This window comes from Gekko japonicus, unplaced genomic scaffold (genome assembly GCF_001447785.1).
Source record: "Gekko japonicus isolate JY-2015 unplaced genomic scaffold, Gekko_japonicus_V1.1 scaffold1198, whole genome shotgun sequence".
Lineage (NCBI taxonomy): Eukaryota > Metazoa > Chordata > Lepidosauria > Squamata > Gekkonidae > Gekko > Gekko japonicus.
Window position 1 is genome coordinate 501567 of NW_015170924.1, and position 22479 is coordinate 524045.

A 22479-nucleotide genomic window follows, 5' to 3' on the forward strand; every position below is an offset into this window, starting at 1 on the left:
GATCATCACGTTCTCATCCGCGCTCGGCCATTCAAAGTCACTCGATGAGCGCCAATCCGGCGCGAGAACATTCCCTTCCTAGCATTGGACAGCGCGACCACGCGCGTCAGAGCGGCCGCCTCGTGCCGCGAACGGGCAGCCAATCAACTGTCACCTTGACTCGGAGGGGCAGCGGGGGGGGAAACCTCCGCGACTTGACTGACAGCCCTGGAGGCTTCCAGCCTCGCGATTGGACAGGGGTCCAAGGGTGGGCGTGTCCAAGCAGAGAGACCTCTTAGCCCGGAGGAAGGGGGAAAAGCCCGGGCGCTCTCCATTCCGCCGCCCCACCAACGCGGCGCATGCGTCCTTCTCCCCGACTCCTGATTGGCTAAGCCGCTCGCCCGCCTTCCCCTGCGCATGCGCCGTGGCTAGTGTGGTGGGCAAAGATGGCGGCGGCGGTGGCTGTGGGGGGCGTCCGCGCCTTGTCAATGGCGGCGCTGCGGGGAGGCGTCGCGGCCGCCGTCGCGAACTGCTGCTGCCGGCGGTGGCGGCGGCGGGGCGCCTGGCCGGCGTCGAGGCGGCTGTTGAGCACGGGGGCTCCCCCTCAGGTGGTCGGGGCGGGGCTGACGGAGGCCGTCCTGCGGGACGCCGTCAAGCAGAAGCAGGTGAGGCGGAGGAGGGGGGACCATAGCCACGCCCCCAAGGAGGGGTGGTGGTGTCTCCCTATTGGGGCAGGGGGCTGTCCATCACGCGCTTGTCCTGCCTTCCCTCTAAGGAGCTCAGCGGTGGTGCTGGGGCAGTCCTTAGCGCCTTACAACAGCCCTGCCAGGTAGGCCAGGCTGGAAGTGACTGGTCCAAAAGGGGGTGGTTCTATTAGGGCAGAGTGGAGCTGCCAATCCTTCTCTTGTCCTGCTTTCCTTTAAAGTGGTGGTGCAGTTGTTCATTGTCTTACAGCAGCCCTGCGAGGTAGGTCAGGCTGAAAGTGACGGGTCCAAAAGGCCACCCTTATGGCACAGAGAGGATTTGAACTCACGTCTGTGTGTGTGTGGGGGGGGTGTCCTCTTTATTGGGGTAGAGGGAAGCTCTCAGTCATGCTCTTGCCCTGCTTTTCCTTTAAAGTGCTGGTGCAATTGTTACTGCCTTACAGCAGCCCTGCGAGGTAGGTCAGGCTGAAAGTGACAAGTCCAAAAGGCCACCTTCATGGCACATTGAACTCTGGTCTGTGTGTGGGAGTGGTGGTCTGTTTTTTTATCCTGTCTTTCCTTTACAGTGGTGGTGCTATTGTTATTACCTTACAGCAGCCCTGCAAGGTAGGTCAGGCTGAAAGTGATTGGCTCAAAGGCCACCTTCATAGCACAGGGAGGATTTGAATGCAGGTCTGAAAGGGAGAATGTGACTTCCTCCCCCCCCTTTCTGTTTTTCACTGTATGATGGTGTTTTATTTTATATATAGTCTGCTATTCTCACAGAGACTCAAGGGGGGGGTTACAACAGTGGAAATCAGTACAATCAACAGGACAGGACATCCAATAAACAGTGTAATAGGACTGGTGGTAGACTTATGGCCCCCCTTTAGGGCTTTTAAGGCAAGAGACATTCAGAAGTGGTTTGCTGTTGCCTGCTTCTGCATAGCGACCCTGGGCTTCCTTGGTGGTCTCCCATCCAAATACTGACCAGGACTGACCCTGGTTAGGTTCTGAGATCTGACAAGATTGGGTTAGCTGTGCAGGTCAGGGTGTAATAGGATTAGGATTGCAGAAATTAAAACCAACTTAAAAATCTGAAACGAAGTAGACGTATCAACACAGCATATTGAATGATGCATAAAATACATAATAGGGTAATGCCGGGAATCACTGCTGTGAGGTTCAGTTGTCACCGTATTTTGTACCCCACTTGCTGATTGACCGAATGGCTTCGCTTTACTAGGAATCTCTGCTGTTAGGCTCAGATACTATCATTCAAATGTCCAGATATTATCATTCAAAGGTTATCGCATTTTGCGGTGGGCTTACGGATCCCCTGCATAGTTCTGCTGCTCTCGTTTGCAATCCGCCTTGAGAAAGGTGCTCGAACCACTATCCCAGGCTGTCCTGATCTCGTCAAATCTCGGAAGTTAAGCAGGTTCAGCCCTGGCTGGTATTCGGATGGGAGGTCTCCAAAGAAGACGGCGGTTGTTCCGCAGAGGCAGGCAATGGCGAGCCGCCTCTGAACGTCTCTTGCCTTGAAAACCCCACTAGGTTGCCATAAGGCAGCTGTGAATTAAGGGTCCCTTCCACCACCGCCAAAGTAATTATTAATAGGAACCAGAGAGTGAGTATAAACGGGCAATTTTCTCAGTGGAGGGTGGTAAGCAGTGGGGCACCGCAGGGATCAGTACTCGGTCCGATGCCTTTTAACTTGTTCATTAATGATTTGGAGTTGGGAGTAAGCAGTGAAGTGGCTAAATTTGCAGATGACACAAAGTTGTTCAGGGTGGTGACAACTAGGGAGGATTGTGAGGCACTCCAAAGGGATCTGTCAAGGATGGGCAAGTGGGCGTCAACGTGGCAAATGGGGTTCAGTGTGGCCAAGTGCAAAGTGATGCACATTGAAGCCAAAAATCCTAACAATAAATACACGTCGATGGGGTCCAAACTGTTAGAGACTGACCAAGAGAGAGATCTTGGAGTCATAGTAGATAACTAAATGAAAATGTCAAGACAGTGTGTGACTGCAATAAAAAAGGCCAATGCTATGCCGGGAATTATTAGGAAGGGAATTGAAAACAAATCAGCCAGTATCATAATGCCCCTGTATAAATCGATGGTACGTCCTCATTTGGAGTACTGTGTACAGTTCTGGTCACCACACCTCAAAAAGGATATTATAGCATTGGAGAAAGTACAGAAAAGGGCAACTAGAATGATCAAAGGGTTGGAACACTTTCCCTGTGAAGAAAGGTTAAAGCGCTGGGGGCTCTTTAGCTTGGAGAAACGATGGCTGAGGGGTGACATGATCGAGGTCTATAAGATTATGCCTGGGATAGAGCAGGTAGAGAAAGAAGTACTTTTCTCACAAGACAAGAACCCGTGGGCACTCCATGAAGTTGCTGAGCGGTCGGGTTAGAACAGATAAAAGGAAGTACTTCACCCAAAGAGTGAATTCACTGCCAAAGGAGGTGGTGGTGGATACAAGCATGGACCAGCTTCAAGAGGGAACTGGATAAACATATGGAGCAGTGGTCCATCATTGGCTATTAGCCACAAGGTATAGATAGGAACTCTCAGGCTGGGGTGAGTGATGCACTGTATTCTTGGTGCTTGGAGAGGGGGCAGCAGTGGGAGGGCTTCTAGTGTCCTGGCCCCACTGCTGGACCTCTTGAGGGCACCTGGTATTTTTGGCCACTGTGTGACAGAGTGTTGGACTAGATGGGCCATTGGCCTGATCCAGCATTGGCTTCTCTGATGCTCTTATGTTCTTATTATCGGGTTTTCATCCAGCAGCCTTTTGCTGTGTCTCAAGCTACAGTCACACAAGTTTCTGGAAAGTGTACCGGGGTGTGTGTTAAACTCATGCATGCTGCCACCTGGACCAGTTAAGAAACTGGCCACTTTCGGATTGTAGTAAGCCAAGTGTAGGATTTGTAGACAAAATAGTACCTAGGTAACAATAATAATTTTAGCAGGGGCTCTTAATACAAGGTGCAAAAAAGGAACAGCTAAGTTAGACCTTTGCACTAAATGAACAAGTTGAAGCTGAACTTTGGTTTTGCAGCTTTGTTATACTTGCATTGTAGAAAACAGGTGGGGTGTCTGTGAAAGGAGGGCCCTGGTGGAGCATATTGTATAGCTCTTGTATTGGTTAAGCCCATTCTCTGTCTCAATTCAGATTTGGTGTGAAACCATAGCTGGTTTATGCTAACTGTGGTTATTGTGATTGTCAGAATATGGTCATATCTGCTAACTATGGTAAGAGGAGCCAGTTTGGTGTAGTAGTTAAGTGTGTGGACTCAAATCTGGGAGAACTGGGTATAATTCCACACTCCTCTACTTGCACCTGCTGGATGACCTTAGGCAAGCCGTAGTTCTGATAAGAGCTGTCTTGAAAAAGAGCAGTCTCTGTCAGAGCTCTCTCAGCCCCACCTACCTCGCAGGGTGTCTGTTGTAGGGAGGGGAAGGGAAAGGAGTGTGTAAGCCGCTCTGAGACTCCTTCGGGTAGTGAAGGGCGGGGTATAAATCCAATCTCTTCTTCTTCTTCTTCTTCTACTTGAGTATAAGAGTGAATGTAAGGTTCCTATATAGGATTTTTTCCCAAGGAAAGACCAAAGGTCTGAAACACTTAGATATCCGGAATATGTGTTGACTGAAAGAGAAACACAGACTTACTGAACTTGGAGCAGAACTTGGTGCGGACTCTAATCTGGGAGAACCGGGTTTGATTCCCCACTCCTCCATGTGCAGCTGCTGGTGTGACCTTGGGTCAGTCACAAGCTCTGGCACAGCTGTCCTTGAAAAAGAGCAGTTTCTGTCAAGAGCTCTCTCAGCCCCACCCACCTCACAGGGTGTCTGTTGTGGGGAGGGGAAGGGAAAGGAGTTTGTAAGCCGCTCTGAGACTCCAAGTGAAGGGCGGGGTATAAATCCAATCTCCTCCTCCTCCTCCTCTTCTTCTTTTTCTCCTTCTTCTTTTGTGAATCTGAATAAGGACACAAGACTGTTTGAGGAATATAGACTGAGACAGACGTGAGCAGACTGCTATGTGAATTGCTATCGATCTTTGTGGTTTTTCCCCCTGCGATGGAATATGTTGCTTACCAGTCACTAAATATGTTATGGCTTTAATACAGTCTCATTTGTTGTTGCATTGTTCTGTGGGCATCTAGCACATGTCTGTATATGTTGTTTTCGTACCTGATCGTTTTGGGACTGTGTGTTATTCCTCTGGATTCCTTTCCCTTGCAGGCAGCAGAAGGTGGAGATGGGAAAAGCGCCGGCTCTGATGAGCAGCAAGAGAAGAAGCAGAAGGAAAACACGGCCTATGCAAAGAAAGTCGTGCTCAGGATAGCGGGGCTGATGGGCGCCAGCAGCGGAGTAGCCATCATCTACATCTTTGGTAAGTTTGCCGCCGTCCGCATCGCTCCTGCCAAACGCGGTGGCTGCGTCCATGCTCGCTGGGTGCTCCTTGCCAAAATCGTGTCTGTGGTGGCCGAGGACCCCATGTTTATCATCGGGCCGAGGTTCCATGAACATTCAAAGCAGAGCATAGAATAAAACCTGAAAGTAGCAAATACTTCTGGAAGAGCTGTGGCCACGAAGGTGACTTTTTGCATGGCTGGTGGCAGTGCCCAAAGATACAACGATTCTGCAGCCAAATTGTTGCACAAATTAAAATCATACCTGATGTCAGCTTACCTGATCTCCCGGACGCCCTCTCGTTTGAAACCTACATAAGAACATAAGAGACGCCAGTGTTGGATCAAGCCAATGGCCCATCCAGTCCAACACTCTGTGTCACACAGTGGCCATAAATATCAGGGGCCATCAGGAGGTCCAGCAGTGGGGCCAGGACACTGGAAGCCCTCCCACTGTTGCTCCCTCCAAGGGCCAAGAATACAGAGCATCATATGCCCCAGACATAAGAATATAAGAGAAGCCCATGTTGGATCAGGCCAATGGCCCATCTGTCTGTCACACAGTGGCCAAAAATACCAGGGGCCATCAGGAGGTCCAGCAGTGGGGCCAGGACACTGGAAGCCCTCCCACTGTTGACCCCCCCCCCCCAGCACCAAGAAGACAGAGCATCACTTGCCCCAGCCTGTGAGTTCCTATCTATACCTTGTGGCTAATAGCCACTGACGGACCTCTGCTCCATATGTTTATCTAGTTCCCCCTTGAAACCATGCATGCATCATATAAGAACATAAGAGAAGACAATGTTGGATCAGGCCAGTGGCCCATCCAGTCCAACACTCTGTATCACACAGTGGCCAGAAATACCAGTGCCATTAGGAGGTCCACCAGTGGGGCCAGGACATTAGAAGCCCTCCCACTGTTGACCCCCCCAAGCACCAAGAAGACAGAGCATCACTTGCCCCAGCCTGTGAGTTCCTATCTATACCTTGTGGCTAATAGCCACTGATGGACCTCTGCTCCATATGCTTATCTAATTCCCCCTTGAAGCCGTCCGTGCTTGTAGCCACCACCACTTCCTGTGGCAGTGAATTCCATGTGTTCATCACTCTTTGGGTGACGAAGTACTTCCTTTTATCCGTTCTAACCCGACCGCTCTGCAGTTTCATGGAGTGCCCACGAGTTCTTGTATTGTGAGAAAGGGAGCAAAGTACCTCTTTCTCTACCTGCTCTATCCCATGCATAATCTTATAAACCTCGATCATGTCACCCCTCAGCCGTCGTTTCTCCAAGCTAAAGAGCCCTAAGCGCCTTAACCTTTCCTCATAGGGAAAGTGTTCAAATATCTAGTCTGACTCTATGGGAAATGCAACAAAAACAACAATCACTACTTTAATCGCCATAGCTAGAATCAAACGTGGAAGGACATAGCAGCTCTATCTCTGGCAGACTGGCAAAATAAACTCTGGGAGCACTTCCTCCTAGGGAGAATCTCCTCACCAACCGCTGCAATAACCACGGAATCCCGTCAGCAAACATTTCAAAAGGTTTGGTTCCCAGTGGTCAGTTATTTAGTTGAAGGGGGTTTTATCCCAAACAACCGCTGTTATCAGACTTTGTTGTACTTTTAAGGCCCTCTATGTATCACTTAGGAGCTGCGGTGGCTCAAGTGGTTAAGACGCTGAACTGCAGGCTGTGGAAGGTCAGTAGTTCAGCAGTTCGAGACCCGGGTGCCGCAAGACGGAGTGAGCTCCCGTCTCTAGTTCCAGCTCCTGCCAACCTAGCAGTTCGAAAGCAAGAAATTGCAAGTAGATCAATCGGTACCACTTTGGTGGGAAGGTCACAGCGTTCCGTGCGCCTTGGTGTTTAGTCATGCCGGACACATGACCACGGAAACGTCTTCGGACAGCGCTGGCTCTTCGGCTTTGAAACGGAGATGAGCACCGCAACCCTAGAGTTGGACTTGACTGGCTTTCGAGCAAGGGAACCTTTACCTTTACCTATGTATCACTATGAAGTTTCAGTTAGGGTTACTATATCTATGTTACTCGTTGTTTTTGGTTCTCTGGCACTGTAGGCTTTTGTTAGTACTATGTAGCCAGTTTGGTGTAGTGGTTAAGTGCGCAGACTCTAATCTGGGAGATCCAGGTTTGATTCCCCCCACTCCGCCACTTGCACCTGCTGGATGACCTTGGGCAAGCCATAGTTCTGTCAAGAGCTGTCCTTGAAAAAGAGCCGTTACTGTCAGAGCTCTCTCAGCCCCGCCTACCTCGCAAGGGTGCCTGTTGTGGGGAGGGGAAGAGAAAGGAGATGGTAAGCCGCTCTGAGACTCCCTTGGGTAGTGAAGGGCGGGGTATAAATCCAATCTCTTCTCCTCTTCTTCTCAAGAGCAGTCCTCAAGAGAGCTCTCTCAGCCCCACCTACCTCACAGGGTGTCTGTTGTGGGGAGAGGAAGGGAAAGGAGATTGTAAGCCGCTCTGAGACTCCCTTGGGTAGTGAAGGGCGGGGTATAAATCCAATCTCTTCCTCTTCTAGCTGAAGGTGTTCTGATTCCGGCAGGAGCCATTTTGTGGCTGTGCAGTGTTCCCTCTAAGCTGTGGAGTCTTGTGAGCAAAAATTCCACTTTGTGAGCTACTGGCATTAAAGTTGTGAGCAAGCAATTTGGCTACTGCATCAGTTAGTTTGCTCTGGAGCCATCCCTTCCTGAGCTAAGGCAAAAATCTGTGAGCCGGAGGCTACAAAACTGTGAGCTAGCTCACACTAACTCAGCTTAGAGGGAACACTGCCTGTGACCCCTGTTCCATGCCCAGAAGATCGCAAAAAACCTCCAGGATCTCCAGCCAAACTGGCCTTGAGAAAAATGGCTTCCTGACCCCAAAGTGGCGATCGGCATTTCCCTGGGCGTGTAAGAAAGGGGCCACGAGAACTAAGCACTGAGGCAACCCTTCCTGCCTTCCCTCTCAGGTTCCAATTCGGGTCGCTGGGTCATCCCCCCCCAGCCACCGGTGGGAGGTGAGGGGTCAGGTTGCCATATCCAGGCTGGGAAACGCCTGGAGATTTCGGGATGGAGCCAAGGGTAGACAGGGTCCTCAGTGGGGTACAAGGCCACGGAGTCCACCCTGCAAAGCATCCATTTTCTCCGGGGGAACTGATCTCTGCAGTCTGGAGATGAGCTGTAATTCCAGGGGATCCCCAGGTCCCGCCTGGAGGCTGGCATCCCATCCTTGGGGATGGGGAGCAACGCTCCCTCTAAGCTGTGGAGTCTTGTGAGCCAAAAATTGTACTTTGTGCGCTCCTGGCATTAAAGTTGTGAGCGAGCGGTTTGGCTACTGCATACATTAGTTTGCTCTGGAGCCCTCCTCCCTGAGCTAAGACAAAAATCTGTGAGCAGGAGGCAACAGAACTGTGAGCTAGCTCACACGAACTCAGTTTAGAGGGAACACTGGTGCCCATCATACTATGGAAGGCATGTGAACGCTGCCCTTCCATTAGGAACATATGAAGCTGCCTGAGAGGCAGAGACCATCTAGCTCAGGAGTGTCAAACATGCGGCCCGGGGGCCGGATTAGCCCCCCCGGAGGGCTCCTATGAGGCCCGCAGTGGAACTGGCCGTCTCCTGCTTCTTCCTCCAGTTCTTCTGCCGCTGCTGCGTCATCGTAGGTTTGCCGCTTACAGATACACCCCTGAACAGCACGCTCAGGATTGCAACAGCACAGACATTCCGATGCGATAATTCAGAGCAAGAGGTGTCAGTCATCAGACACTGTTCAGTAAGCAAAATTATTGCAAGAGTGCTGATGTTTTAAGCGTGTTTTTATTTTAAGTTTTAAAAAAAACAAACCACACCTTTGTGTTTGGGTCCTTTCTAAAGTTTATCTCTCCGCTACCTGGCGTCACATTTTATGACACACACGGCCTGGCCCAAGAAGGTCTCATTTATGTCAGATGCGGCCCTTGTAACAAATGAGTCCGATGCCCCTGATCTAGGTCAGCCTTGTCGACCGGCAGCAGCTCTCCAGGGCCTCTGCCAGAGAAGGCTCTTTCCTAACATCTGCCGCCTGGTTCCTTTAGCCAGAGACTCCAGGGGCCGAACCTGGGGCCTTCTGCATGCAAAGCAGGTTCTCTGCCCTCGAGCCTTTGGCTGTGGGTGCGCTGTGTCAGTCAAGGGCTCTCTGTGGAATTTCTCTTCTGTTTCCGGAAGTTTAATCCACATTTGGAGACAGTATCTCTCCCCTAGCTGGTAAGCGAGAGCCAGTTTGGTGTGAGAGCCAGTTTGGTGCTGTGGTTAAGTGCGCGGACACCAATCTGGGAGGTCCGGGTTTGATTCCCCCACTCCTCCACTTGCACCTGCTGGATGACCTTGGGCAAGCCACAGTTCTGTCAGAGCTGCCCTTGAAAAAGAGCAGTTTCTGTCAGAGCTCTCTCAGCTCCGCCTCCCTCTCAGGGTGTCTGTTGTGGGGAGGGGAAGGGAAAGGAGTTCGTAAGCCGCCCTGAGAAGGGTGGGGGGTATAAATCCAATCTCCTCCTCCTCTTCTTCTCCTCCTCCACACTCAGCCCCACCTCCCTCACAAGGTGTCTGTGGTGGGGAGGGGAAGGGAAAGGAGATTGTAAACCGCTCTGAGACTCTGAGTGAAGGGCGGGGAGGTATAAATCCAATCTCCTCCTCCTCCTTTTCTCCTCCTCCTCCTCAGAGCTCTCTCAGCCCCACCCACCTCACAGGGTGTCTGCTGTGGGGAGGAGAAGGGAAAGGAGTTTTGTAAGCCGCTCTGAGACTTTGAGTGAAGGGCAGAGTATAAATCCAATCTCCTCTTCTTCTAAGTGGAGGGCCAGGATACCTTCTTCTTTCTGCCAGTGTAGAGTATGCAAAAAAGGAGAACTGTAGTGTCTGAGAACTTATCTGCCCTCGTGAAACTGAAACACTAAGAGCTGTCTTAGCGTACTCTTGGTCTTAGTGGAATTCTATGTGCTTCTGCCTCATAGAGACATAGCGTTGGAAGGGATCCCAAAGGTCATCTACTTCCCCCCCCCCCCCCCCCCCCCCAGCACAGTGCAGGAAATTCAGAGTTATTCCCCTCCCCATTCCCGCAGTGACCCCTGCTCTTATGCCCAAAGGAAGGCAAAAAACTCCAGGATCCCTGGCCAATCTGGCCCAGAGGGAAATGTCTTCCTGACCCCCCGAGTGGCGATCAGTATTGCCCTGGATATATAATAAAGGACTACAAGAGCCAAGCAGTGGTGAAATAAGTGAACCTTATAAATAGGCTTGTGTGGAGCTGCGGTGGCTCAAGTGGTTAAGACGCTGAACTGCAGGCTGTGGAAGGTCAGTAGTTCAGCAGTTCGAGACCCGGGTGCCGCATGATGGAGTGAGCTCCCGTCTCTAGTTCCAGCTCTTGCCAGCCTAGCAGTTCAAAAGCAAGAAATCGCAAGTAGATAAATAGGTACCACTTCGGTGGGAAGGTCACAGCGTTCCGTGCGCCTTGGTGTTTAGTCATGCCGGCCACATGACCACGGAAACGTCTTCGGACAGCGCTGACTCTTCGGCTTTGAAACGGAGATGAGCACCGCAACCCTAGAGTCGGCCTCGACTGGCTTTCGAGCAAGGGAACCTTTACCTTTACTAACGGCTGTGTAACTTTTAGAATCTTCTTTATTGTTGGATGCTACAGAGTGTTCTCTCTCTCTCTTTCCTTGTGGCAGGTAGTAATTCAGTGGACGAACATGGCGTTAAGGTAAGCCATTTGTTTTCAGAGCTTTTTTTTTTTTAATTCGAAGCGTGCTGTGGAGAGGTGCCACCAGGGGTCACTGTCGGCTTGAATGCGCCCTGCTCTCGAGAGTTGAGTGCTGTGTTCCGTTTCCCCTCACTTCTTTTAAGACGCGGTGAAGGTTGAGTCCGGAAGGCTGTTCACGTTTGTTCGTTGACAAAGTCCCGAGTAGGAAAGGAAAAAACCCAAAATGCAGAATATTTTTGGGATTGGGCTGACGGCTGTGTTCCCTTTGTGTTGGGCAAGCATAGTTGGTATGCGTTCTCTGTGAACGATGGCTGTAAGGCATCTTGGCACTTCTGAGCATTTAACATCATACCGAGAACGCCACAGTTTTTGTATTCTGTCAGCAGTGCTGTGAGGTAGATTAATTTTTTCCGTTTGCTTTTACCATGCCGTTCCTTTCTACTGGGAGCCCAAAGCAGCTAAGGCCAGAAAAAAGAACCTGTGCGAAGGGATGCTAAGGCCCCTGCCACACGGCAGGGGGAAAGCCTCTTTAAGGCACGGCTTTTAAAAGCCGCGCCAACGTTGACACGGCGCGGCGGGATCCCACGGATCCCCCGGCCGCGCCGCCTTTTCTCCCCGGCGCGATCAAACGCCGGGGAGAAAACCCAGTTCGGACGCCTAGCCGGCCGAACTGCGCATGTCAGAGCATGCGCAGTTCGGCTCTGGCCCGGGGTTGTGCCGGCGCGAGGACGCGCCGGCGATCAAACGCCCGGTTTGCCGTGGCGCGTCCATTTGAACCACCAAAGTAGGTGGTTCAGTTTGTGCCGGCTTATCCCGGGAAAGGGACAGTTCGGGTACGGAAGCCGGACGCTTCCCAGATGTTGTGGTGTGATTGCGCCGGTTTGATCCGGCCCCGAACTGTCCCGCTCCCGGACCAAATCAGCGAGTGTGAACGGGAGCTAAGAATATAGCAGAATAATAAAACAATTGCTGAAGAGTAACAACAATATAACTGGTAGTAATAACCAGGGGTCATTTCCTGCGGGAGCGCACAGGAGCAGAGTTCCGGCAGTAAGGAGCCCAGGGGGAGGGCACATACAACAAGCCCCGCCCCCTGCTCCCAGCAGCCCTCAGTCGGGCCACGAGGAGCAAGAAGCAGCCAGGAAAGTTGCAGAGCCCCCCATCCCCGGCCTGCCTTCAGGTACAAGCTCTCCCTCCTCTGTGAGGGCAGATCTGTGCATGCGTCCCCCCCCCCATAGTTAGCAATCCAAAACAGTCCAAAAAGGACTTTAAAAAAGCTTACCTCCAGAGCACACTAATTTATGCAGTAGCCCAATCATTCGCTCACAACTGTAATGCCAGGAGCTCGACAAGTAGAATTTTTGTTCACAAGATTCCACGGCTTAGAGGGAGCATTGATTGAGGGATTCTTCTAAACTGGGGGAAATATGTGTTTTCGCCTGCCTCTGCTATGTAAAACATAAGCGACCAGATACAAGCATTTCCTTTGTCAGATCTGTCCTCGGTTTCTCCCTTCCACCCATGCTTCAAAAGGGCTGCCCATTTAGTTTTTTGAGTGGTGCTGATCAACGTCCCCTCTAAGCCGAGTTAGTGTGAGACGGCTCACAGATTTTTAGCCTCCAGCTCACAGATTCCTGCCTCAGCTCAGGACGGAGAGCGGCAGAGCAGACTAACGTACACAGAAGCCAAATCGCTCACTCACAACTTTAACGCCAGGAGCTCACCAAGCAGGATTCTTGCTCACAAGACTCCACGGCTTAGAGGGAGCGTTGGTGCGCAGGCAAAACCAGCCTGGCCACGGTTCAGGGTTTTCCAAATCCCTATTTTGCCATTAAAAAAGAAAAAGAAAGACTCAGGTGGCCAATTCCCGTGACTAAGAAGAGCAAGGGGGCCGTGAGAAAGGTTTGGAGCAGGGTTCCCACGGGGGTCACTCGGTCCTCATCAGGACAGGCACGTGTTGCCACGGATGTGTGAATGGGCGTACCCACTGCCGGCAGCTCCTCCCTGTCCTTTGGGGGGGGGGGGACAGCCTCTGCGTTTCCATCTCCTGTGAGTTTTTTATTCCTCCGCTTGGCTTTGTAAGCCGTCCCCCTTTGACAGAGCTGCCTATTATCTCATTCTGTTTTAATTGTTTTATGTTATACGTGAGCCGCCCCGGACCTGCCTCGGCAGGGAGGGCGGGGTATAAATTAAATGAATGAATAAATAAATAAATATCAGTGGGACTTCAAGTCGTGTCCGGTAGACCTTTAGAGACCAACTGGAGTTTCTGGCTTTTGAGAGTCCAGGCTTGTTGGGATTCTTTTAAGTAAGTCAGCAGAGTATTAAGAGACTGAGTCCATGGTATGTTTTAAAATATAAAAGTTTACTATAAAGCTAACATGGGAAAAAGGTACACAGGATATGAAAATAACAAAGAGCTAATATGTCTACATCCTTACAGCTAAAAGGTAAAACGGGAAGAGCCGAATGGCGTCTCCTTCTCTAGTCAGAACAAAGAACGGGAGGAGAAGCCAATATGCTAAATACTTGACACATTAGTTTCCAATCAGACTAGCAAATGAGCTCCAAAGTTCCCGGGCATTCTATTGTCTAAACAGATTGGTTACAAACAAACATGTGACTTAACAAACATCATTAACCCTGTAATTACTGAAGTGTTTTGACTTGTAACACCCAACAAGGCTCCACACGGTCTCCCTTTAGGTGAGGGTGACCGCCTTCGCCTTGGCAGCCCATTTGTGGGTTATTTAGGGGCTCCTTTGGGGAGTCCGTGGTGGCTCAAGTGGTTAAGACGCTGAACTGCAAACCGGAAGGTCGGTAGTTCAGCAGTTTGAGACCTGAGTGCCGCATGACGGAGTGAGCTCTCGTCTCTGGCCCCCAGCTCGAGGCAGCCTTGAGAAAGACAGGAGAGCTCTGTCTATGTTTGTCAGCTGCTTAATGGGCCTTTTGTAGGACCAGCAACATACATCAATTTAAACGTCAATGTAACCACAGAAGGAAATTTCCCCCTTTAGAAGACTTTCAAGCAAGGAGAAGCGGGTGTACAATTCTAGAAACTCCCGTTGGGGTTGATTATGTTAAAAGGATGTAAACTGACTGGTAGCTATTAGATTGTACAAACTGATTATTATTGTTGCTGTTGCATGTAAGGAATATATATACCTGTTTTAGAATATTATGAATAATAATGCACTTTATAAGATGGAACATATAGAACACTTTAACTTTTAAATAAGGTTTTTGCAGTGTATATATTTCTTGTTTGACCCAGCTCCTGCCAACCTAGCCGTTCGAAAGCAAGAAATTGCAAGTAGGTGAATAGGGACCGCTTCGGTGGGAAGGTAACGGCGTTCCGTGTGCCTCGGTGTCTAGTCACGCCGTCCACATGGCCACGGAAATGTCTCCGGACAGCGCTGGCTCTTCGGCTTGGAAACGGAGTTGAGCACCGCAACCCTAGAGTCGGGTTCGACTGGCTTTCGAGCAAGGGAAACCTTTACCTTTACCTTGGGGAGTCTGAGATAAAAGCGAATCAGAGGAGAGTTGCAGGAATCGTGGGGGAGGTTCGGGGATGGAACCGGGGAGGACAGGGACCTCAGTGCCATACCGTCCACCCTCCAAAGCATCCATTTCCTCCAGGTGGAAGGATCTCTGGGGATGAGCTGTGATTCAGGGGATCTTCGGGTCCCACCTGGAGGCTGGCATCCTTAGACTGTACCCTTCGGTTCCCAGAGAAGTGCTTCCTGCGTTACCCGTGTGAAAAATCCTTTTTCCTCTTTTCTTTTTTTCACCTGTGCCCTTCTGTGCGGACCTATTTTGCTGTCTTTTTTTCCTCCTCTCTTTTTTTTTTTTTGATATGCAGCAGAAGCCTTTGGGTGCTCTTGAGGTGTGAATTGCTTCGGTAGCCTCAAGGTGTTTGGAGCAGGGATAAGACCCCTCCCTTCCTTCCCTCCCCCCCTTTCTTTCCTTTGTTTCGAAGTGTCCCCTGACTTCCTGGCTTCCCTCCCTATTAGTGGGCAGCTTTTGATGTTGCAAGGCCGAGCTGCCATTCCTCACCATGCCACAAACAGCACTTAAATTGTCTTGGGAGGTGAAGAAGTCGTCTTGCCCTGTTCCTAGGCATGCGGCCTCCAGCTTTGCATCAGGTGAATGGCCCTACTTTCTCCCGCCCCTTCCCTCTCCGGTTATTGCTCAACCGCCCTTTTCATGCCCCTGTGAATTGCTTCTCACCTTTGTGGGCAGCGGGTCGGCTCATTGGTGGCACATGCCAATCGGCTTCTGATCCCTTTTGGGCTGACAAGTCCCTTTGTGTTAACGAGGCCCTCCCGACACAATTGGTCGCTTTCACAGAAGGGTGTGCCATAAGAAAGCCAGCCTCGGAATGCGAGCCTTTGGTTTGAGCGTGTGGTCTCTTTTCTCCCCTTAACAGGGAAGTGTCCCGCTGTATTTGCTCAAAGCATCCTAACGATGCTCAGTCAGGCTGCTTTGTTCGGTTATCTTTGAGCCCAGTGGCACCTTTGAAACCGACAAAGTTTTATTCAAAGTATAAGCTTTTGTGTGTTTCTGAAGAAGTGACGGAGGCTTCTACCCAGAATTAAACTCTGTTGGTCTTAAAGGTGCCACTGGACTCAGACTTAGTTCTGCTGCTTCAGACTAAAAAGAATAAGAAGAGATTGGATTTATACCCCATGGCCCTTCACTACCCAAAGGTGTCTCAGAGCGGCTTACAAACTCCTTTCCCTTCCCCTCCCCACAACAGACACCCTGTGAGGTAGGTGGGGCTGAGAGAGCTCTTGACAGAAACTGCTCTTTTTTCAAGGACAGCTCTTATCAGAACTACGGCTTGCCCAAGGTCATCCAGCCAGGTGCAAGTGGAGGAGTGGGGGAATCAAACCCGGTTCTTCCAGATTAGAGTCCGCGCACTTAACCATGACACCAAACTGACCAACACAGCGACACACCCGAATCGTGCTTTGAAGATCGGTTCAGAGGATAAACATGTTGATCTGCAACCGAAAAGCTAGAGTCGAGTTCAGGAACAACTTGAGGGACCAACAAGGTTTTCGGGGCACACGCTTTCGAGAGTCAAAACATATCTGATGAAGCGAGCTTTGAGTCTTGCAAGCGACAGCCGGTCCTGCCAGACTGACCTCATTTCCTTCTTCGATCAAGTGACTGGTTTACTGGATCAAGGGAATGCTGTTGATGTTGTTTACCTGGATCTCCGTAAAGCCTTTGACAGGTTTCCCCATGATGTTCTGAAGGGTAAACTAAAGGACTGTGGACTGGACTCTGGGATGGTTAGGTGGACAGGGACCTGGTTGGAGAACCGCACTCAGAGAGTAGCCGTCAACAGCATGTCATCTGAATGGAGGGAGGTGTCCAGTGGGGTGCCACAGGGCTTGGTCCCAGGCAATGTTCCCTCTAAGCTGTGGAGTCCTGTGAGCAGAAATTCTACTTTGTGAGCTACTGGCATGAAAAGTTGTGAGCCGGTGATTTGGCTACTGCGTAAATCAGTTTGCTCTGGAGCCCTCCTTCCTGAGCTTAGACAATAGTGTGTGAGCCGGAGGCAAAAAAACGGTGAGCTAGCTCACACTAACTCAGCTTAGAGGGAACACTGGTCCCAGGCCTGGTATTTTTCAGTATTTTTATAAACGATCTGGACGAGGGTGTGGAGGAGCCACTCGTTAAATGTGCAGACGACGCTAAATTGGGAGGAGCAGCGAACAATCCGGAAGACAGAGATAACATCCAACGAGATCTGAACACGCTGGAGAAGTGGGCGGAGGTGAACAAGATGCAGTTTAACGGGGATGAGCGCCGAATCCTACATCTGGGTAACAGAAATGAGGATCATGCATACCGGATGGGGGGGATACACTTCGGAGTAGCAGTGAGTGCATTGAACAAAGATCCTGGGGTAAGGGTGGGCCGAAAGTTAAATATGAGCAGCCCGTGTGATGCGGCGACAAAAAAGGCTAATGCGATCTTTATTTATTTATTTTATTTATATTTCAGTTTGTATCCCGCTCAGCCCCTAAGGGCTCTGAGCGGCTTACATGTTCCAATTCACATCTTGGGGTGAGTCAACAGAGGCAGAACATCCAAGTCATAAGATGTCCTAGTCCCGCTGTACACTGCATTGGTCAGGCTGCACCTGGAGTCTTGTTTGCAGTTCTGGAGGCCTCATTTCAAAAAGGATGTGGGCAGAACGGAGCGGGTTCAGAGCAGAGCACGGAGGGTGATCGGGGGGGGGGGGCCTGGAGACCAAGAAGCCCTGCGAGGAAAGGCTGAGGGACTTGGGAAGGTTCAGTCTGGAGAAGAGGAGGTGGAGAAGAGACATGAAGGCTCTCTTGAAGTATTTGAAGGGCCGTCCTTTAGAGGAGGGCAGGGAGCTGTTCCTGTGGGCAGCAGAGACCAGGGCTCGCAAGAATGGGTTTAAATTAAGGGCAGGAAGGTACTGGTTGGATCCCAGGAAAAACTTTTTGACAGGAAACGTTGTGCCACAGTGGAATCGGCTGCCCGGGGAGTTGGTGAGCTCCCCCTCCCTGGCAGCCTTCAAGCAGCGTCTGGGGAAAAAAACACTTGTCAGGGATACTGTAGCCTGATCCTGCATTGAGCAGGGGGTTGGACTAGATGATCTCTGTGGACCCTTCCGACTCTGCGGATCTACCATTCTTGTGTCCTGAAAACCTTGTTGCTCTCTGAGGTGCTCCTGCACTCAAACCCAGCTCTTCTCCTTTGGAGATCCGCTTTTAACTCTTCAAAGATTGTCTTTTAAAAGGAGGGACAGATCTTGTGCAGGACAGACATGCCACCAAGAGGGGGACGGCGACCCAGAACTCAGAAGGAAGTTGAGACTGGGAAGAGCAGCCACGGAGGAGCCAGAAAAGATCCTTCAGTGTAAAGGAGGTGTCGCTGGCGGGGAAGATCAAGTTAATTTCTACTATGGTATTCCCCAAGGCTGTGTTTGGGTGTGAAAGTTAGACAGGGAGGAAAGGTGAGAGGAAGAAAGTTGGTTCATTTGAAACATGGTGAGTGTTAACGGATCCCGTAGACCACCCAAAAGAGAAATAAGCGGGTCCTAGATCAAATCTGCTGCGGTGGCTCGAGTGGTTAAGACGCTGAACTGCAGGCCGGAAGGTTGGCGGTTTTCGAAGCCTGAGTGCCGCGTGACGGAGTGAGCTCCCATCTCTGGCCCCAGCTCCCGCCAACCTAGCCGTTCGAAAGCAAGGAATTGCAAGTCGATAAATAGGTGCTGCTTCGGTGGGAAGGTAACAGCGTCAGTGCACCTTGGGGTCTAGTCATGCGGGCCACATGACCACGGAGACATCTTCGGGCAGTGCCGGCTCTTCAGCTTGGAAACGGAGATGAGCACCGCAACCCTAGAGTCGGATTCGACTGGCTTTCGAGCAAGGGAAACCTTTACCTTTACTAATACAACACGAAGGTGTTTATGGGGCATGTTAGGTAGAGCCATATCTGGAGGCAGTAGACCTTTGAGAGACCAGATGTGCAGCTGTCAAACTTAATTCTTTCAAAAGCCCCTCTCTACCAAGAGGTGTCCTGTGAATGCATTATCAACCATTACTGGACTAGAAGCTGAACGTTTGTCGTTTTGCACCCCCCCAAAAAAAAAACCCCTCCCTTTGGGGAAAGAGCGGTAAGGCAACTTCTGGCAGCCCAGGGGAGGGAGGGGGAGCTGAGGATTTTCACATTGGGAGTTGCCGTGGAGAAGGTGGGGAATCTTCCCACACACACACACTTTGAAGTGGCTGCCTTCCCCTCTACCTCAAAGGTATTCCTCGCCCGTTCCCTCTCTTCCGCCTTTCCTGGGCCACAATAAAGCCCCTTTGGTTTTGTTAATGACCCTCTGTCGCATTCATGCGAATGTGCGCAGAGGCGTGAGGCCGAGGACAACGGCGGAGCAGATGTGCCCGGTCCAAAGGCCTTGGCACACTTCGCAGCTTCCTGTGAGTCTCATGGCATCAGCCCGGTTGGGGGGGGGCGGGGGATGCCTGACCTGTCTGGACTCCCCTCTATGGCCTCAGTGGCTGTAAAGCAGCCTTTGATCTGGTCCCCTTTCCCACACTCCTTTTGCGATTCCCTTTCTCTTGGGAAGCGTGGATGGCAGAGAGGGATTTCTTGATCTTATTTTTATTACAGATTTCCTTTCCTTTGCTGTCCTGTCGAGCCGTCCTAGGTCCAACTGGTCAAGGCTTGTGTTTGTGTGTGTGTGTATGTGTGTCAGAGAGAGACACAGAGCATGCATTGGCATCAATACCTCCACACGCACACCCCAAATCTTGGGTTCATTTGCGCACCTCTAGACATGGAGCGATGGGGCCGCAGTGGCTCGGAGGTTAAGACGCCCGAGCTGCAGACCGGAAGGTCAGTAGCTCGACAGTTCGAAGCCTGAGTGCCGCGTGACGGAGTGAGCTCCCATCTCTGGCCCCAGCTCCCGCCAACCTAGCCGTTCGAAAGCAAGGAATTGCAAGTCGATAAATAGGTGCTGCTTCGGTGGGAAGGTAACAGCGTCAGTGCACCTTGGGGTCTAGTCATGCGGGCCACATGACCACGGAGACATCTTCGGGCAGTGCCGGCTCTTCAGCTTGGAAACGGAGATGAGCACCGCAACCCTAGAGTCGGATTCGACCGGCTTTCGAGCGAGGGAAACCTTTACCTTTACTTTCTCTCTTAGACTCAATGCAGATTACACATCGAGTCAATACAGTCCTCGGGTGGGACATTCAGTAAACTACACAATAGGAATTAGGGTTGTAGAACCAAACAGAAGTCTAAAATCAGAACTGCAGCAAAGCATAAGTGTTAACGTGACATATTAATAACATAAGAGAAGCCATGTTGGATCGGGTCAGTGGCCCATCCAGTCCAACATTCTGTGTGATACAGTGGCCTAAATCCAGGTACCTTCAGCAAGGCCAGAACTCCAAGAGCCCTCCCACTGTGGCCCCCCAAACACCAAGAAGACAGAGCATCACTGCCCCAGACATAAGAACGTAAGAGAAGCCATGTTGGATCAGGCCAGTGGCTCATCCAGTCCAGCACTCTGTGTCACGCAGTGGCCAAAACCCAGGTGCCATCAGGAGGTCCACCAGAGGGGCCAGAACTCCAGAAGCCCTCCCACCCAGGCACCAAGAAGACAGAGCATCACTGCCCCAGACAGAGTGTTCCACCTATGCTTTGTGGCTAATAGCCATTGATGGACCTCTCCTCCGTATGTTCCTCTAGTTCCCTCCTGAAGCTGTTCACGTGTTCTCTTTGGGTGAAGAACGACTTCCTTTTATCCGTTCTAACCCGACTGCTCAGCAATTCCATGGAGTGCTCCCGAGTTCGTGTATTGTGAGAAAGGGAGAAAAGGACTTCACTCTCAGCCTTCCCTATCCCATGCATAATTTTGCAAACCTCTATCATGTCACCCTCAGTCACTGTTTCTCCAAGCTAAAGAGACCTAACCTCTTAAATCTTTCTTCATAGGGAAGGTATTCCACCCCCTTAATCGTTTCAGTTGCCGTTTTCTGCACCTTTTCCAGTGCTATAATATCTCTTTTGTAGTTGCAATGACCAGAACTGTACACATCTACTGGGTCACCCGTGTCCACATGAAATGATCCAGAATTCATAGCCCACCCATCCTAAGTACAAGCAGCAAGTGAGCATCACTCAAAGGTACTAGTATGAACTCAGCGCCAACAGCAAAGAGCGGTAACCACCAGGTTTCCCGTGACAGGATCGGAAAGCAGCAAGCAACACTAGAGATGTGAAGGCCTGGAAAAAAACCCAGAAAAATTCAGAAAAAACGTTCCCCCCCCCCCTTTTTTTTTCTTGAAGCCTTTTTTGTTTTTTCCTGAAAAATTGGAAAAATTGAAAAAAGAAGAGAAACGGGGGGGGAAATGATTATGGAACGTTTTATTTTAACATGATGAATAAAATATTTTAAGACCAGGTGTTCAAATATTTTCCAGATCATTTCTAAAAAATATGTATGGTATCAGATTGATCTAATTTCTGTGCACTGAGGACAAGCAAGTCCTAGGTTATCAACTGAACTCTCCAATGCAAGAACAAGATGCATTTCTTCCTTTAGGAAGTGCTATTGTCACAAGAAAAGAAAAAGGTTTCCGTTTTGTTTTTGCAGGTGGGTGGGTATTCTGTTTGTAATAATTGTTTGGATACACTCTATTTTAATATGCTCATTGTGATAATTTCATGCCAAGAAAAAATGTCCATAGTCATATTTTATGTTCCTAAAGTGACAGAATGACTTTCAATCTGGAAAAGAAAAAAGATGTGCTTATGTAGCATTTTTTTCCAATTTTTCCAAAAATTTCCATTTTTTCTGAAGAAACCGGGAAAAAAACTGGGTTTTTTTCCGAACTTCAAAATTTCCGGAAATTTTACATCTCTAAGCAACACCCCTGCCCCCAGGCTTTAGAATTTGTCCATGATTTTTAAGCTGCGTGCTTTTCCAGGTCGGTCCCTCAGGGTGGCACTATTGAGATTCGAAACTGAACTTATCGTTTGAGGCGTGCGACTGCCTGGGACCCGTGGACTCAGATCTATCGGAATCTTTAATTCTTTTAAAACATAGCATTGCACTTCGGCATGCGTCTGGGCCCCGGGACGAGCGGGTCAACACTCTCTCTATGACAGATTGTGCCTAGAGCGGCTAGCCACATGGAAACCAGCATACCCGCATGGAGCAGTGGCTGTTCCTAGACCTTACAGAGGATTGGAGAATAGCAGCAAGAGCTCATACACCGGGCTAGTTAGATTTGAGTCCGGTAGCACCTTATTTGTTTACATATTTTTCACATGGAAATCCCGCCTGCCCCGTAAATGGGCTCAGTGCGGTTCACGACATTTTGATAAATACAATATAATTTGAAACACATTAAAACATAGAAAATCAATGCTCATGCTTGCCGTAGGGGGAACCCAGCCCATTGATGTAACTAGGTGTGGCCGGTTATCAGTAGGTGGGAGACCGCAACCTCGGGGGGGGGGGGGGGGCGCCCTCAGCCAAAGGCCTGGTGGAACAGCCCCATCTTGCAGGCCCTGCGGGATTGGATAAGAACCCGCAGGGCCCTGATCTCAATAGGGAGCCTGTTCCACCAGGTGGAGGTGAGGGAACACCAGAAGATGTTGACTCTCAGAGCGTAAGGCTCTCCGAGGCGTATGTGGGAAGAGGCGGTCCCTTAGGCACGTTGGTCCCAGGCCGTATAAGGCTTTGTAGGTATCAATCCATCAATCAGTTTATGTCTACAGTCCTTAGACCAGTCATACAAAAAGAAGGACACCTTTACAATATTCCAAGATTTTAAGATACATCAGTGACCCATTAAAAGCAAATTAAAATCTATATATCTAATAGCCAAGTTGCCCCCGGAGTGCGGATCGCTAAATCAGCGCTCCGGGGGCACTTGGGGGGGAGGGGGAGGTTTGTGCACACGTGGGCCAGTCCCCACGTGTGCACAAAAATGCTAAAAGTAGAAAAAAATTTCGGGGGGATGTTTAAATCCCCCCGAAAGTGCAAGAGCGTTCCGTGCGCTCTGTAGCTGACCTCGCCGCCGCCGCCTCCTCGGAGCCGGGCGGGCGGGGGGAGGACCGGTCTCGCCGCCGCCGAGCTCAGCAAAGGGGGG

General features: G+C 50.5%; 1 protein-coding gene across 1 annotated transcript in view; it reads left to right on the forward strand.

The window, feature by feature from the left end:
• Positions 1-425: 425 nt before the first annotated feature.
• Positions 426-22479, forward strand: part of TIMM50 (translocase of inner mitochondrial membrane 50 homolog (S. cerevisiae)) — a 58198-nt gene continuing 36144 nt past the window's right edge. Inside the window, exons 1-3 of the mRNA XM_015418786.1 lie at positions 426-644; positions 4920-5070; positions 10785-10816. Coding sequence (XP_015274272.1) covers positions 426-644; positions 4920-5070; positions 10785-10816 — 402 coding nt within the window. The remainder of the gene's footprint in view (positions 645-4919; positions 5071-10784; positions 10817-22479) is intronic.